General features: G+C 38.8%; 1 protein-coding gene across 3 annotated transcripts in view; it reads left to right on the forward strand.

Moving 5' to 3' along the window:
- HECW1 (HECT, C2 and WW domain containing E3 ubiquitin protein ligase 1) overlaps positions 1-17,538 on the forward strand; it is a 415,705-nt gene that overhangs the window by 309,257 nt on the left and 88,910 nt on the right. For 2 of the 3 annotated variants that reach the window (XM_073630548.1, XM_073630547.1), the window contains 5 exons: positions 7,148-7,290; positions 8,010-8,110; positions 10,024-11,358; positions 14,918-15,019; positions 16,472-16,622. In XM_073630548.1, the coding sequence (XP_073486649.1) occupies positions 7,148-7,290; positions 8,010-8,110; positions 10,024-11,358; positions 14,918-15,019; positions 16,472-16,622 (1,832 nt within the window). The remainder of the gene's footprint in view (positions 1-7,147; positions 7,291-8,009; positions 8,111-10,023; positions 11,359-14,917; positions 15,020-16,471; positions 16,623-17,538) is intronic. The other variant, XM_073630550.1, reaches the window with a different exon arrangement.

Raw genomic sequence — 17,538 nt, forward strand, 5'->3', positions numbered from 1 at the left:
TACTGTACTCCTTATAGTGGAATGATTGATAAAAAATATAGTGGCCTTTTAAAACCCTGGTCAGGGGTCAGGTATGCAGCTTATTTCTGAGTGTCTTATAGAGCTCTCTTAACCATTTGACAATAGGCCCAGGCAGGAAATTCATCTTTCCGGGTGGATGTCATATGACATCCTCCCAGAACACACCTCGGATCATGCTAGCTTTTTTTATTTGTCAAAAATAAAAACCGCAAGTGATGATTAAATACCACCAAAAGAAAGCTCTACTTGTGTGAAAAAAATGTTAAAAATTTCATATGGGTACAGTGCTGCATGGCCACGCAATTGTCATTCAAAGTGCGACAATGCTGAAAGCAGAAAATTGGCCTAGGCAGGAAGGGGGTGAAAGTGCCCTGTGTTAAAGTGGTAATTTTCACCACACATATCAACAGTTAAGAGAACCCCAGACCCCAGATATCTGAAGTTTAAATAAAACAGGTTCTACCTGCAAACTCCCAAAAGTGGTTCAAACCAACTAATCTGGATAATCTGATTCTAATTTCATGGTGGTGGTTAATGTGATGAGTTTAACATACATTTCCATGGGACAAATCTGAATTTAGATTATGAGAATGATTACACCATATCAGTGTTATGTGTCATTTAATCAATAATATCACCTTTATTTGTAGGCACTGTGTAATTGCTTACAGACCGCCCACCCGCAATGTCCTGCGAACGGGCGACCCGTACAGGCACAGTGACATACCTAGAATCCTGTACATTAAACAAAATCAATCCTTAAAAAATGTGAAATTAAAAAATAGCGAATATAAATTGATTGTCAGACCACGGTGCAACCCACACAGTGCAATAATGTGCAAATATCTATGAAAATTGAAAACAATCTAATATATAGAGATGTGTATATGAAAAAATTAATTCATTACAAAAATAAAAAATATTCAAAAAAACAAACAATATTCAAAAAAAATTTTTTATATATCTAGTCCCAACTGCTGTATAGTGCAAAAAGTTCAAAATAATGATACAATTGCAGTGTAATAAATTGTGTAGCGTTTTCCCCGACGATTATTCTTTAACAATGGAGATCCATGCAATAATTTTTGGCAATTTCCCCCAATGTGATTGCACTCACCGGAGCTCCCTGCCCCTGCAGGGGTATGAGCGTGTGATGTTACTCCTCAGCCTTTAATCGCCCCGATCTCACTGGTGCCAGTATTCTTCCACTTAGCCCAATCCAGGAGAACCACTTGTTGAGAAGGGAGGGAGGACTCACTGCCCTTTGCTGTAGCACAGATCCCAGCCAGGCATCCACTGCCAGGTTGTCACATTCATTGAACACATTCTAAAGGAGTTGCTTCCACTCTGTGAAGGGGTCATATATTGAGTCAATGAGTAGTCTCAGAACCTCCTCAGGCAGTTCTGAGACTACTCATTGACAACATCACACGCTCATACCCCTGCAGGGGCAGGGAGCTCCGGTGAGTGCAATCACATTGGGGGAAATTGCCAAAAATTATTGCATGGATCTCCATTGTTAAAGAATAATCGTCGGGGAAAACGCTACACAATTTATTACACTGCAATTGTATCACTATTTTGAACTTTTTGCACTATACAGCAGTTGGGACTAGATATATAAAAAATTTTTTTTGAATATTTTTTATTTTTGTAATGAATTAATTTTTTCATATACACATCTCTATATATTAGATTGTTTTCAATTTTCATAGATATTTGCACATTATTGCACTGTGTGGGTTGCACCGTGGTCTGAAAACCAATTTATATTCACTATTTTTTAATTTCACATTTTTTAAGGATTGATTTTGTTTAATGTACAGGATTCTAATTACTTGCAATTCCATTAAGGATATATCACACAATATTGGTTAATTCTTGGTCAACTTACTATTTTTAATTTATTTATATTGATTATATATCTTTTATTTTTCGGGTATTGAGGTAGGATTATACTACGCACCACAGCACTTGGCACTTTAAACACTCACACTTTACACAGCGCCATCCCCTATATTCTGTTTTTAACCTTTCGGGGTATCACTGAGGTGTTCCCTACTTACATAGGGGGGCAGCAGTGTTTTAAAAGTCTGAAGCGCGGACCCATTGATAGAACAGTGACGTACCTGTACGCTGCTGCTTGTTTCCAGGCACAAGGCACACATGTGTGCCCTCGCCAGCCTACTCCCGCTGTGATTGTACACATCGGGAGTTTGTCAGCAGGTCCCAGCCAATGATTCAACACAGGACTCTGTATAGAGGGATCAGTCTTTCTGTTTCATCTCCCTACAAAGCAGGGATAAGAAACAAAGAGATATTTAGTAAAAAGCAGCACACATTAACACTTGTTAGGCACACATTTAACCCCTTGGTTACCCAAGATGTTAACCCCTTCCCAGCTAGTGACATTAGTACAGTGACAGTGTATAGTATTATCACTGATCACTGTATTAGCATCACTGGAGATGTCAGTGGCAGTTAGTCAGTTCCCCCCTAGTGTCAATTAGTGTCGGATTGCCTGCCACACTATCAGTCCCACTATAAGTCACTGATCACCGCCATTGGTAGTATAGAAAAAAAAATAATAAAAAATCCAGTATATACATCATTGTTAGTAGATGTTATAACTTTCCCGCAAACTAATCAATATACACTTATTGGGTTTTTTTTTATACCAAAGACATGTAGCAGAATACATTTTGGTCTATATTAATGAAGACATTTAATTAAAAAAATATTTTTATTGGATATGTTTTATAGCAATAAGTAAAAAATTGTCAGCCTTTTTCTGTTTAGATAATAAAAACTAAAAATCCATCAAATACCACCAAAAGAAAGCCCTTTTTGTGTGAAAAATACAACATACATTTTTTCATGTACAGCGTTGCATGAATCCGCAATTACCAGTTAAAGTAGCTCAGTGCTAAATAGCAAAAAATGGCCTGGTTATGAAGGGGGTAAAACCTTCTGCAGCTGAAGTGGTTAAATGAAGATCTAATGTTTGTTCAAATATGTTAAAAAGTCAATAACTTACTTACTTACATACTTACTATTTAAATAATTATATGGAACATAGACATCAAAATTTCAAAATTCACAGTTCTGTATTCCATGTTCCATATTTTAAGTTCCAAGTTCAGATTTCCATAATCCCTGTTCCATGTTCTATGGTCCATATTTTGAGTTCCTTGTTGCATATATCAAGATCCAAATTCTGAATTCCATGTTTCATATTCCAGGTTCTGCATGCTATATTCCAAGTTCCTATTCTATGTTCAGAGTTCAGTGTTCCAAGTTCCATTTACCATATTCCCAGTTCCATTTTCCATGGTTTGAGTTCCATGCAACTCAGAACATGGAACATGGATATCAAAATATGGAACATGGAACTTGGAATATTGAACTTTGAACATAGATCTTGAAACATGAAATTTAGAACTTGGAATATTGAACTGAAAAATATTTTTTGGAACAAGAAATATAGAAAATTTTGAAAATGGAATATGGAGTTAAAAACATGGAACTGGATATATGGAACTTGGTATACAAAACATGTAACTCAGAATATGGAACTTGGAATGTGGAACATGGAACTCAGAAAATGGAACAAGGAACTTGGTATGTAGACAATGGAACATGGAATCCAGAATATGGAATATCGTTAACAGAACATTGAATGTGAAATTTGGAAGTCTGTATATGAAATTTAAAATAAGGCAAGAACAAGGAACTCAGAATAGGGTGCGTAGAACTCAGAATATGGAACATGGAGCACCAAACATAGGACATGGAATATCAACTTCAGAACTTTAAATTTGGAATATGGAATTTAAAACATGGAACTCAAGACTTCGAATTTGTATGGAATTTCAAGAATGGAACTTGGAATGTGGAAAATTGAATACGGAACTCTGTATATGATATTCAGAATAAGAAAATTGGACTATAAACAATGGAACTCCAAATATAAAACATGGATTTCGAAACTTCTAATGCCAATCTTGGAATATAGAACTTGGAATGTGAAAAGTGGAAATTAGATCATGGAACTGAAACTCAGAATGTAGAACACAGAACAAGGAGCTCGGAATATGCAACTCAGAATATGGATTATGGACCATGGAGTATGCTAAATGTAATTCAGAACATGGAACTTTGAATATGAAACATGGGATATGGAACATCGAACGCCAAACATAGACCTTGGAACATGGAATTTGAAACATGGAATACTAAACTTGAAATATAGAACTCAGAACTTAAAGTGATCGTCAAGTTAGTTTTTATTTTCCCAAATAATAAACATGTTTTACTTACCTCCTGTTGCTCTGGGCAATGGTTTTGGACACAGCAACCCTGAACCTTCTCTTATGGGGTTCCCCGGCCAGCACTCCAGGCTCCTCCTTTTCTGCGTATGCACCATAGATAGCCACTTTCTATTGTGGCATAAGTGTAGCCTCGCTCCTGAGCAGGGCTCTGTGCGTCAATTGACACACTGTGTGACTCGTCCCATGCTCCCTCCTCACAAGATTTGACTGACAGTGGCAGGAGCCATGGCTTCTGCTACTCTCAGCAATGCCTGAGAGAAAATGGAGAAAGGATAGGAGCCCTGCAGATGAGCACAGCTTCAATATAGAATTAAAAAAATTATTGGGTTTACATATGCTTTACGCTGTGGGAAGCCAGAGTCTTCCAGTTTGTGCCAGCCTCTCCCTCTATATATAGGACAGTGCACACAATAATAGTAGACATCAGCTATTTCTAGCATTGATTGAATAATTTTGCCAATGAGCTGTATATATTGAAGGATTGCTTGGAAGTTCTTTATTGTTGCACCTGTACCTGGTGGCTAAAACCTTGCAATACAGTATCCTGTACAACAATTTCTGTGCTTGTGTTTGGTATTCAGGATAAGGGTGTTGATTGTTCTAACCATGTTTTCCAGGGCAGAGTTCAATCAGAGCACATGAGCTGGTCTGCCATAACATATATATATATATATATATATATATATATATATATATATATATATATACACACAGTGCCTTGAAAAAGTATTTATACCCCTTGAAATTTTCCACATTTTGTCATGTTACAAACAAAAATGTAAATGTTATTCATTTGGGATTTTATGTGATAGACCAACACAAAGTGGCACATAAGTGTGAAGTGGAAGGGAAATGATAAATTGTTTTCAACATTTTTTACAAATAAATATGTGAAAAGTGTGACGTGCATTTGTATTCAGCCCCCCTGAATCAATACTTTGTAGAACCTCCTTTCGCTGCAATTACAGCTGCAAGACTTTTGGGGATGTCTCTACCAGCTTTGCACATCTAAAGTTCAATTTTGGTCTCATCTGACCAGAGCACCTTCTTCCACATGTTTGCTGTGTCCCCTACATAGCTTCTCACAAACTGCAAATAGGACTTCTTATGCCTTTCTTTCAACAATGACTTGCTTCTTGCCACTCTTCCATAAAGGCCAGATTTGTGGAGTGCAAGACTAATGCCCCGTAGACACGGTCGGACTTTGTTCGGACATTCCGACAACAAAGTCCTAGGATTTTTTCCGACGGATGTTGGCTCAAACTTGTCTTGCATACACACGGTCACACAAAGTTGTCGGAAAATCCGATCGTTCTAAACGCGGTGGCGTAAAACACGTACGTCGGGACTATAAACGGGGCAGTGGCCAATAGCTTTCATCTCTTTATTTATTCTGAGCATGCGTGGCACTTTGTCCGTCGGATTTGTGTACACACGATCGGAATTTCCGACAACGGATTTTGTTGTCGGAAAATTTTATATCCTGCTCTCAAACTTTGTGTGTCGGAAATTCCGATGGAAAATGTCCGATGGAGCCCACACACGGTCGTAATTTACGACAACACGCTCCGATCGGACATTTTCCATCGGAAAATCCGACCGTGTGTACGGGGCATAATAGTTGTCCTTGGACAGATTCTCCCACCTGAGCTGTGGATCTCTACAGCTCCTCCAGAGTTACTATGGGCCCCTTGGCTGCTTCTCTGATTAATGCTCTCCTTGCCAAGCTTGGCAAAGCTTGGGATATTTCTTTATAACCTAACCCTGCTTTAAACTTCTCCACAGCTTTATCCCCTACCTGTCTGGTGTGTTCCTTGGCCTTCATGGTGCTGTTTGTTCACTAAGGTTTTCTAACAAACCTCTGCAAGTTTCACAGAACAGCTGTATGCTGAGATTAAATTACACACAGGTGGACTCTTTTTACTAATTAGGTGACTTCTGAAGGCAATTGGTTCCACTAGATTTTAGTTAGGGTTATTAGAGTAAAGGGGGCTGAATACAAATGCACGCCACACTTTTCACATATTTATTTGTAAAAAATGTTGAAAACCATTTATTATTTTCCTTCCACTTCACAATTATGTGCCACTGTGTTGATTTATCACATAAAATCCTAATAAAATACATTTCTGTTTTTGGTTGTAACATGACAAAATGTGGAACATTTCAAGGGGTATGAATACTTTCTCAAGGCACTGTGTATGTATGTGTATATATATATATATATATATATATATATATATATATATATATATAGAGAGAGAGAGAGAGAGAGAGAGAGAGAGAGAGAGAGAGAGAGAGAGTTATTAGAAAATAATTTGTAATATTACTTCCTTTCACACCACAAGACTACACCTAAATAAAATGATATGTTTAAAGCTAAGCTGTACCCAAGCAGCATACTATGTTATTTTTTGTTTTTCAGTGCACAGAGGATTATAGTAACTCTTTCTTATTCATGTCTTACATGTCTTTATTTTGATCACAAATCAAACACTGTTACTCTTTTAAGAGAGGGCATCGCCATGCTGAGTATTTCTGTGTGCCCCACTGGAATCTTTCCATCCAAAATTGCTAGTGTATAATATAGATACAGTCTAAAATTCCATAAAGAAGGGCTTCACAATGTCGGGTTATGATAAGTAAGTCTTGCATTAAGGAGGCAATAATCCTCTGTGTATTTTTTTTTTTTTAGAAGAGGTCAGAATTAATCTGTTTTTATCTTAAAATAATTTGTCAATAGTAGCATAACATTTTGAACTCTAGTAATACATCATTGCATAATATTTCTGCAGTTGTTCAGCTTTGTATCTCTTCCAACTGATGTCTTGGAAATTGAAGTAAAGGATAAGTTTGCAAAGAGTCGACCAATTATCAAACGATTTTTGGGCAAGCTCTCAATGCCAGTTCAACGGCTTTTGGAAAGACATGCAATTGGGTGAGTATTATGATCTGTGTGAACTACACACATTTATATTGTGGCTTTACAATTATTGAATGTAATGGTTCTAAAATTATGTTACAAAACACTAGTCTGCATTTGGGAAGAAATGGGATATCTCTCCAATGGGAACCAGCACAGCTACAAAAAAAAGCATCTTAATAAAGTGGGGAAGGATTAGGTTTTTATTGCTGGATGTGTTTCGTCACTTCCATTCCTGTTATTTGTTGTTGTTTTTTTTTTTTACCATATGGTTAGAAATTGATGGAACCATCAGAGTAGTTAGGTCACAGCAATGGTCCATAAAGACATGGATGAGCGAGTTTTGGGTGGAGGAACTTGACTGGCCTGCACAGAGTCCTGACCTCAACCCGATAGAACACCTTTGGGATGAATTAGAGCAGAGACTGCGAGCCAGGCCTTCTCATCCAACATCAGTGCCTGACCTCACAAATACGCTTCTGGAAGAATGGTCAAACATTCCCATAGACACCCTCCTAAACCTTGTGGACAGCCTTCCCAGAAGAGTTGAAGCTGTTATAGCTGCAAAGGGTGGTCCAACTGAATATTAAACCCTACAGACTAAGACTGGGATGCTATTAAAGTTCATGTGCGTGTAAAGGCAGGTGTCACAATACATAGTGTATATCACTTGTTTGAAAAAGAAAGAGAAAAGGGTATAATATGTAATATTTGTGCTTGCCTTTATCTTCTAGGGATCGTGTTGTTAGCTACACCTTAGGACGCCGGCTGCCAACGGATCATGTTAGCGGACAACTGCAATTTCGATTTGAAATAACATCTTCTATACATCCTGGTACAGTCTCTCTCAATTATCTTAGAAGTTATCTAATGCATAGATAAATAATATTTAGATAAATGTATATGAAATTAAAATCATGCACTGATATATCTGAAATATTATCAAAAGTTTAAAGCAAACTTTTACTTTTAGGCATGGTTAGCTGACTGCTTTTTACATTCATCTCCTAGTGTCTGCATGCATTTTCAGCCTTTTCGGAAAGTGCGCCAGTAGCCTTAATTTGAATAGACAACAAAAAAATTGTGGCCAGAGTTTGCATAACTTCACTACCCGTGCCATCCTATTTTCTAAAAGAAAAAAAAATAAGGGCCTCAGTGACTAATAGGAATGTGCAGAAACTGAAAAAGTGTGAATATATAGAAATAATATAAGCTGTGCTGGCAAAATCCTGCATAGAGCAGAGTAGACCATGTACTACTAGGGTGTTCTCCAGAGAAGCTAAAACCACACCCGAAGGTTCCTGATTACCCACAAAAGCAGCCAGCTTGTCACTTTCCCGTTGTGTAAACTTTCAGTAAAAACCAAGGTGATATATAATATAAATATATTAAAGGAAAGTTATTGTTTGCCATAAAAGATAGGTGTAGTGGGTTTTCCACTAAAAAAAGTGAAATATCAGAGCTCCCCATGGACAGAAGAAATTACAAATTATGTCTAACCTCAAGAGCCTCCAAATCTTACCATTCCTTGGTTGAGCCTTTAATAGTTAACCTCCCCTCTTACAGGTGACCTTTCCTCTAACACTAACATTTAATTTCCTAAATGAATCCTTGACACCTGCTATGTTAGTTTTCATTGCCAGATCGTAGCCGCTAATTTTTGGTGTAGAAAGTGCTGCCTTACCATATTGTCCCCCTCACATTTTTCTGTAATCCTTCCATTAACCCTCCTGGCAACTTTAACCTTTCCTAATTAAACTTAACTTAATAAAAAAGTGTCTGAGACAAGTTCTAGCTCAACTGGTGCCCTTGCCAATAGCAACCAATCAGTTTGTAACATTCATTCTTTGCACTCAGCTTAGAAAATTAAGATTTAAAAGCTGAATGGCTATGCCCCAGTTGAGACAAAGTTTACCGCTTAGACAGTTGTCATGAATTTCCCCCAAGATGTTAAGTTTACTATGCTGAGAGCCAACCTTTTGGTGCTGAAAGATACCAGAGCAAAGTGCAGGTGCAAGGTTACCTCCTGTCTCCCTTAAAATCTAAACTCCTTCCCCATAAGCTTAACCTCTAAGTGAGCGCTTGACACCTAGGCTTTGATCATAACCCAATTAGTTATAGTCATAGTTAGTAAGATTGAATAAAGACACCAGTCCATCCAGTTCAACCTGAGTGAGCACCCACAATTGTCCCCATCCCTGCACAATGCATCCCATCCAGATGCCCATCCACTATATTTTTTTATATATTTAGGGTACCCATGTAGCACCATCAATCTATGCAGTGCTCCACACATGTCCCCAAGGGGTCTGCAATCTAAGGTCCCCAACTCACACCCATACACCAGGGCCAATTTTTTTTTTGGACAGAAGCCAATAAACCTAACAGCATGTCTTTGGAATTCTATGAACAAAAACACAGAGCTTGCAACTATTCAGCACCAACATCAAGCAGCAGTAGGTATTATGTGTTTTAAAATGAAAAGTTTCAGCTTCAATGATGCATGGGTGACATGATACTAATTAATATGTTCTTTCTTTATAGCTTTTTTCTGGAGACCAGTTAGTGTTTTTACTGAGGTTGTATAATGAATAATGATGTGTATTAGGTCATAGAAATCAATAATGGGTTTAATTAATGCCGCAGTTTGTACTGTTATTAAATGCTTCTGCTGTGATCCTAAAATATTGTATTGTGCTTTGTATTTTATTTATTTTTTTAATTCTGGATTCACAATTTATACTTCAGATGATGAAGATATTTCGATCACTGCAGATCCTGACCCAGTTCCGAATGAAAGTCCACTGCGCCACCCAGTGGAAGTTCTCTCTAATGAGCCCCAGCGAAGGACATCAGTTGCCACTGAAAATCCAACATCAGAATTGCCAAATGATTGCATTTCTAGAAGTGGTCATGATAAGCACTCAGCCATCGACAGCAGATCAATTAGTCAACATAGTTTACATAGGACACCAATCACAAGTACATGTGCTGAAGTTCTTGTAGCCAGTGCAACAGAAAAAGAAAATGACCCCTCTGAAGTGAGTGTTCCAGATCCTGAGCAGGAACCAGCATTATCTATTGAGTCTGATACCAAAGTAGAGAGTTCTGCTGATTCCAGGGTTGATAATGAAGAAGAGAGCACTGGTGTAATACATGCAGAGGAAGCTAGCTTGCCAGCGGAAACAGACAAAAATCAAGAGAAACATGGAGAAGAGTCACACGACAGCAGTCAGCAGCAGGACAGTGAGCCAAAACTCAGAAATACAGTAAAAAGAAAAAACAGACCATGTTCTCTACCTGTGTCTGAGCTGGAAACAGTTATTGCTTCAGCTTGTGGAGAACCTGAAACACCTCGCACACACTACATAAGGATTCACAACTTGTTACATAGTCTGCCTTCTGCTCAGATGGTCAGAGATGGAGAAGAAGAAGAAGAAGAAGAAGATGATCAAAACAGTGCAGATATTGATGAAGAGTCAACAGTGAAAGAGGCATCCGAGAAGGACATCGTGAGCGAAACAGAAACCGTGGCAGCTGATCCTTCTATTGACATTGTAGCCGATGAAGGTGATGACCTAGAAAACAGTAGAAGTACTTTACCCCATGATATTTCTTCTGATCACCTTCCTGTTTGTAACCATCTCTGTGTAGATGAAGAACACCCTAGGACTGAAAGCGAAAGTGACTCTAGTCCAAGGGTTCATGGGGACCATGACTGTGACACTTGTGACACCTCATGCTATAGCACTTCCTGTTATAGCACCTCTTGCTATAGTACCTCTTGTTATAGTCCGTCCTGCTATGATAGTCACAACCGTTTTTCGAGCCACACACGTTTCTCTTCTGTGGACAGTGCCAGGATATCTGAAAGTACTGTTTTCTCCTCTCAAGATGATGATGAGGAGGAAAATAGCGCATTTGAATCCATGCCTGATTCTAATCAAAGCCCAGAGCCTGACCGGGAACATGGTGATGGCTCAATTCAATGGTCTGATGATCTATCTAGTCAGAGTATTACTTCAGAGAGGACTTCTGGTGCCCCTGAATCTCCAGTTGCAGGGCCAAGCAGTAGGAGAGAAGGTTAGATTGAAGTATCTTCAATGGAATCATCAATAAATATCATATTAAATATTAAGGTTATCTATTATATTTCACAAGTGACATACGTGTATGTAAGATACTTTGTAAATTATAACATTTTTGTTGAGTAGTAAAGTCAAATTTGCAAAAACATTAGTAATATTTAGAGTATAGTGATGTCACTGATGTCATGTCAATCATTTTGAAAGTTTGGTGAAATTGGTAACTGTAGGTAAATATACTGGGTATGTTGATAATTTCATACAAGAAACAAATGCAAAACTCGTGCTTGTATGCTAAGATGTATTTAAGTTTTGAGCTAAAGTGGAAATGTTGCCCAGGCAAACACTAAAATAATTTATTTCATTTTCTTAAAGAATATAAGATTAAGTCTGACTGGTTGCTGTGATCAACAGGTCCACTCTTGCTTCATTTGACTTTGATATAGTTTTCATAAATAACAATACGTTTCCATTTATGATATAAAAAAAAGCAATGTAGTATATGTATAAATTTGTCCTCAAAAGAGATGTTAGGCCAATACTTTTTTGGCTATAGACTTATTTTGTATCACAAGCGTACATTTACTAACCCAAAGTAAGCTAACTCTGCTGTCACCCTAGGTCATGCTCACTATCTGTTGAAGGGGCAGAGCCGCGCTGTGGTCAAGAAGGATCACAACAATATTGTCAGGATCCACTGTGGCTGCCTAACATTTGGCTCTGCCTCTTTGTGCACAACTGAGAGCCAAAGCCAACCGCACCCACCCTCTCCCTGGCTTGTAGCTCCAACCAGCACTAAAGGAGTAAAGAGGCAGGGGGTAATCTCTGTGGCTGACAGCCATGGCTCTCCGTTGGGAGCATATACTTAGATATGACTAATTAGCGGTCACATGATGGGTCAGCTCTGGGTCAGCTGTAGTTATAACAAGGAGACCAAAGTAATGGGTGAGTATAAATGTTTATTTATTTCAGGTACTTATATAGCACCATCAATTTACGCAGCGCTTTACATATACATTGTGCAGTCACATCAGTCCCTACCCTCAACGAGCTTACAACCTAAGGTCCCTAACACACATTCATACATATACTAGGGCCAATTTAGACAGGATCCGATTAACCTACCAGCATGTCTTTAGAGTGTGGGAGGAAACCGGATTACCCGGAGGAAACCCACACAGGCACAGGGAGAACATGCAAACTCCAGGCAGATGGTGTCATGGTCGGGATTCAAACCAGTGACCCTTTTTGCTGCTAGGAGAAAGTGCTAACCACTACACCACTGTTTATCATTTTATTTATCTTGTCCTTTAAAAGTCCAAATGAAGCCATGTATTTTAATATTGTTATGCAGTCAGGCTGCAAAACAAGTAAAGAATATGTCTTGTGTATTTTTTAAGTGTTAAAAGGGCTTTGCAAAGTCAGTGCTTGTAACACAATCTATGAATGGGGGACAGTCTGATAAATGACGTGATTCTCTCCTTCATTCACAGATCATTTACATGCTGTAAACAAGTGGGTACAGCCTGCTTCTGGCCCTCTATCATACCTTTAGATGTCTACAGCAGACCCTATCCACAACAGCAAGGCAGGCTGATCAGGGGCTCCATCTTCACTCTAATTTAATTTGCTGCATGCTTCTTCTGTGCCCATGGCTTAGAATGTGTTGAAACCAGAAGCTGTAAAACAGAAAAAAAAATTCAGAAAGCTCTCCTCATATTGTTACTTTGTGGTTATTGAGACTTTAAGGGCTTGTTCACACTTGACTAAATTTCTAACGTTTAACAAACGCTCCTATAGCGTTAGTATTCGCGTTAGACTCGCATTAATGAGCTTTAGTATGGGCATTAGACTGGCATTTTACAAGCGTTAATGATCAGTTAAAAATGCTCTCCAAATACCCTATGGGCAGTTTTAAAGCGTTCGATGAGCGTTTAGGTGCGTTAAAACTGCTCCATAAATGCCTATTCCATTACAGGAATTTAGCTAATCTTAACGCCCCACAACTGCCTGCCAGAGCATTTGTGAAGCGTTACCATAGGCTTGAATGGGAGGCGTTCAAAAGCTTCAAATGCCTCCAGACTTCAATTTTGAAGCGACGCAACACTAACACATGTTTTGATAGTGTGAACAGCACACTATGCTGTCTCTTGTATCTTGTGCATAGGCGTTTGAGGGGTGTTTTAAACGCCTCTCAAACACCTGCTTTTAATGCCAGTTCGAAATTAGCCTAAGGCTTAACGCTCATCAAGCGCTTCACAACTGCCCATAGGGCATTTGGGAAGCATTTTTAACTCGTCATTAATGCTTGTGAAATGCCAATCTAATACCCATACTAAAGCTTGTTAACGCAAGTCCAACGCCCATACTAACGCTAAGATACAATAGACAGCAGGTGCTGAATCCAATATACTAACTTGGCACTTTAATCTTCACATTGTAAAATTGTATTCATTAGTTAAAAATGATCATATCCACATTAAAAAAAAAGTAATAAAGTGCTTGTTTACACTACGGGGCCTAATAAAGCGACTCTAGACCAACATATAGACCAACATCTATTTACAAACCAAATTAAATGTATAAACAGTATGTAAAAATATATGGTCATTCATATGACACCCTCATAACCCACACACTTCAACATGTTCTATATATCTCTTGAACACTTTTGATCACAGTATCTTGCATGTTGATCATGTGGTAGGGCCAGAACTAAATCAACACATTTAGTGGGTCATTGTGCCCACTTCATCAGGAATTATGAAAGATGATATTTTAGTTGGACTGAGCATCCGACTGAGCATTGGAGGCCTTCACCTCACCAGAGGGGAGTGGACAGGATGAAAGATCATATCAGGGTCATAACATCAACTGGTCCGGAGCAACCCAGACAACCGAGGTACCCAAAATGAATCAATCTGTATATACAAGATTACAGATATACACTCACTATAGAGATGGCAATATTGCAACTACTTCTATATAGATACTATTAACTAAGGACCACAAAATTCTGGTCTTTCCCCACCAATCCCCGAGTTAATAAGAGGGGTTGCAATATTCCCATCACTATAGTGAGTGTATATCCGTAGTTTTGTATATACAGATTAATTCATTTTGGGTACATCGGTTGTTTGGTCATGGAGGTCTGGTGAGGTGACTTGTTCATCAGGAATTATGAAGTATGATATTTTACAGGATTTGGACTGAGCACCTGACCGAGTGTTGGAGGCCTAGACCATACCAGACCTCCAAAACCAGACAACCGAGGTACCCAAAATGAATCCAGCTATAGACCCTCTACTCTCTTATAGTCCTTTTCAAATGCTTGCCTGAATTAGGCACAGGTAGTTCTTAAGGAAACTACTGCCAGAAAAGTGCTGCTAGTGATTTGAACTTGTTAAAGCCTTTTATGTACTTTCTTTGTAGATTACTGTTTTTATCTAAATTATGATAAAGTTTGATAAATATGCGCTTATGGAATTGATATCGCCAACAATGGAAACATAATAATTAACCCGTGTACCTATGCATTCCCCTCTTCCATCCTCTAGGTGAATGTCCTTTGCCACATAATGCCACTCCTGTTAGTCAGTTACCCTCTCTCCGGACAGATCACCATCATTACCCCACCATTGATGAGCCACTCCCACCAAGTAAGGCCTTATCTGTAAAAACAATGTTCAGTATATGCATGAAGTTTTACTAATAATGTTATCTTTATCAGTGCTAACCATTGCCATTTATAGTATCTCACAAAAGTGAGTACACCCCTAAGTGAAAATGTCCAAATTGGGCCCAAAGTGTCAATATTTTGTGTGGCCGCCATTATTTTCCAGCACTAACCCTCTTGGGCATGGAGTTCACCAGAGCTTCACAGGTTGCCACCGGAGTCCTCTTCCACTCCTCCATGATGACATCACGTAGCTGGTGGATGTTAGAGACCTTGCGCTTCTCCACCTTCTGTTTGAGGATGCCCCACAGATGCTCAATAGGGTTTAGGTCTGGAGACATGCTTGGCCAGTCCATCACCTTTACCTTCAGCTTTTTTAGCAAGGCAGTGGTCATCTTGGAGGTGTGTTTGGGGTCGTTATCATGTTGGAATACTGCCCTGCGGCCCAGTATCCGAAGGGAATGGATCATGCTCTGTTTTAGTATGTCACAGTACATATTGGCATTCATGGTTCCTTTAATTAACTGTAGCTCCCCAGTGCCGATAGCACTCATGCAGCTCCAGACCATGACACTCCCACCACCAAGCTTGACTGTAGGTAAGACTTGCCGCCACACATGCTTGTCACCATCTGAACCAAATAAGTTTATCGGTCTATTGGTCTCATCAGACCACAGAACATGGTTCCAGTAATCCATGTCCTTAGTATGCTTGTCTTCAGCAAACTATTTGCGGGCCTTCTTGTGCATCATCTTTAGAAGAGGCTTCCTTCTAGGACGACAACCATGCAGACCAATTTGATGCAGTGTGACATTTGGTCTGAGCACTGACAGGCTGACCCCCCACCCCTTCAACCTCTGCAGCAATGCTGGCAGCATTGTCATACGTCTATTCCCAAAGACAACCTCTGGATATGACGCTGAGCACGTGCACTTAACTTCTTTGGTCGACAATGGCAAGGCCTGTTCTGAGTGGAACCTGTCCTGTTTAACCGCTGTATAGAGAGTAAAAGCGATCACACCAAATTTAACACACCTGCTCCCCATTCACACCTGATACCTTGTAACAGTAACAAGTCACATGACACTGGGGAGGGAAAATGGCTAATTGGGCCCAATTTGGACATTTTCACTTGGGGTTCTACTCACTTTTGTTGCCAGCTGTTTAGACATTCATGGCTGTGTGTTGAGTTATTTTGAGGGGACAGCAAATTTACACTATTATACAAGCTGTACACTCACTACTTTACATTGTAGCAAAGTGTAATTTCTTCAGTGTTGTCACATGAAAAGATATAATAAAATATTTACAAAAATGTGAGGGGTGTACTCACTTTTGTGAGATACTGTATGTGTCATGTTATTTAATAAACAAGTTTGTGTTTTGTCACTGTTGGAAATTATCGCCTGCCTTAATTCTGTATTGTGAAACCTAGACTGGGAGGCTCGTATTGATAGCCATGGAAGAGTATTCTATGTGGATCATGTGAATCGCACCACGACATGGCAGAGACCGACAACAGCTGCAACACCAGATGGATTAAGTAGATCTGGGTCCATTCAGCAGATGGAGCAATTAAACCGAAGGTATGTGCTGCAATGTATAGATTTTATTAAAGGAAACATAACATCAGAAATAATTGGTAACCCTTTTAAAGTGTTACTAAACCCAGGACCCTGCATACACTATATATGGTCTCCCACAGTACACAGAACATGTAAATGTTATTATTTTAGTAAATATAAACTGCTAAATACCTTTTCTCATCAGCAGTTAAAGCAGTTTTGTGACTTCTATCAGTGTCCAGCCAAGCACTGGTTAAATCTTGTAGGATAAGTTTTCTGACTGACCTATGAGACTGCAAGACCCCTGACCCTCTGTCTGGACAGTACTGATTGGCCATGTGCTGATCACATGCACCCTCCCAAGAAAAAAACCCTCTTTAGCAAAACACACCAAACTGAGCTTGGTTTGTCAAAAATGAACAATTCATATTTTAACTGTTTTCATGTGATGGATCTTATTTACTAACATGGTAGAAATGGAACTAGCATTTCTTGCAATGAAATGAAACAAATGCCCAAAGCTTGATGCCCATGCAAAAATACTTCCACAAAGCTTGTAAAACACAAAACAGAAATGCTTCAAAAGCACTAAGAATACACTCTGCTCAGGTGTAAATGCAGGTAGGGTGTCACATAGCGATTAATGCTGTCAAGGCAAATAATTATGTGTCTTACTATGTTCTGGTATTATAACATGCCATGGAAGGTTAAATATAGTTTGTATAATTGCAATTTCTGTTTATATACAGCTTCAAAAACGTAGAAAATCTAAATAGGTAAAAGCAAATGAAAGATCTTCTTGGTGGCCACACAAGCATATATATATGCTATGTTATATATTAGGTTTTAATTATTTATATACTGTACAGGTTAATATAAGAGTGAATTATAGGTTTAAAGAGGAACTTCAGTTCTTTTGCTCCACTTCTCCTCAGGC

This window comes from Aquarana catesbeiana, linkage group LG05 (genome assembly GCF_042186555.1).
Source record: "Aquarana catesbeiana isolate 2022-GZ linkage group LG05, ASM4218655v1, whole genome shotgun sequence".
Lineage (NCBI taxonomy): Eukaryota > Metazoa > Chordata > Amphibia > Anura > Ranidae > Aquarana > Aquarana catesbeiana.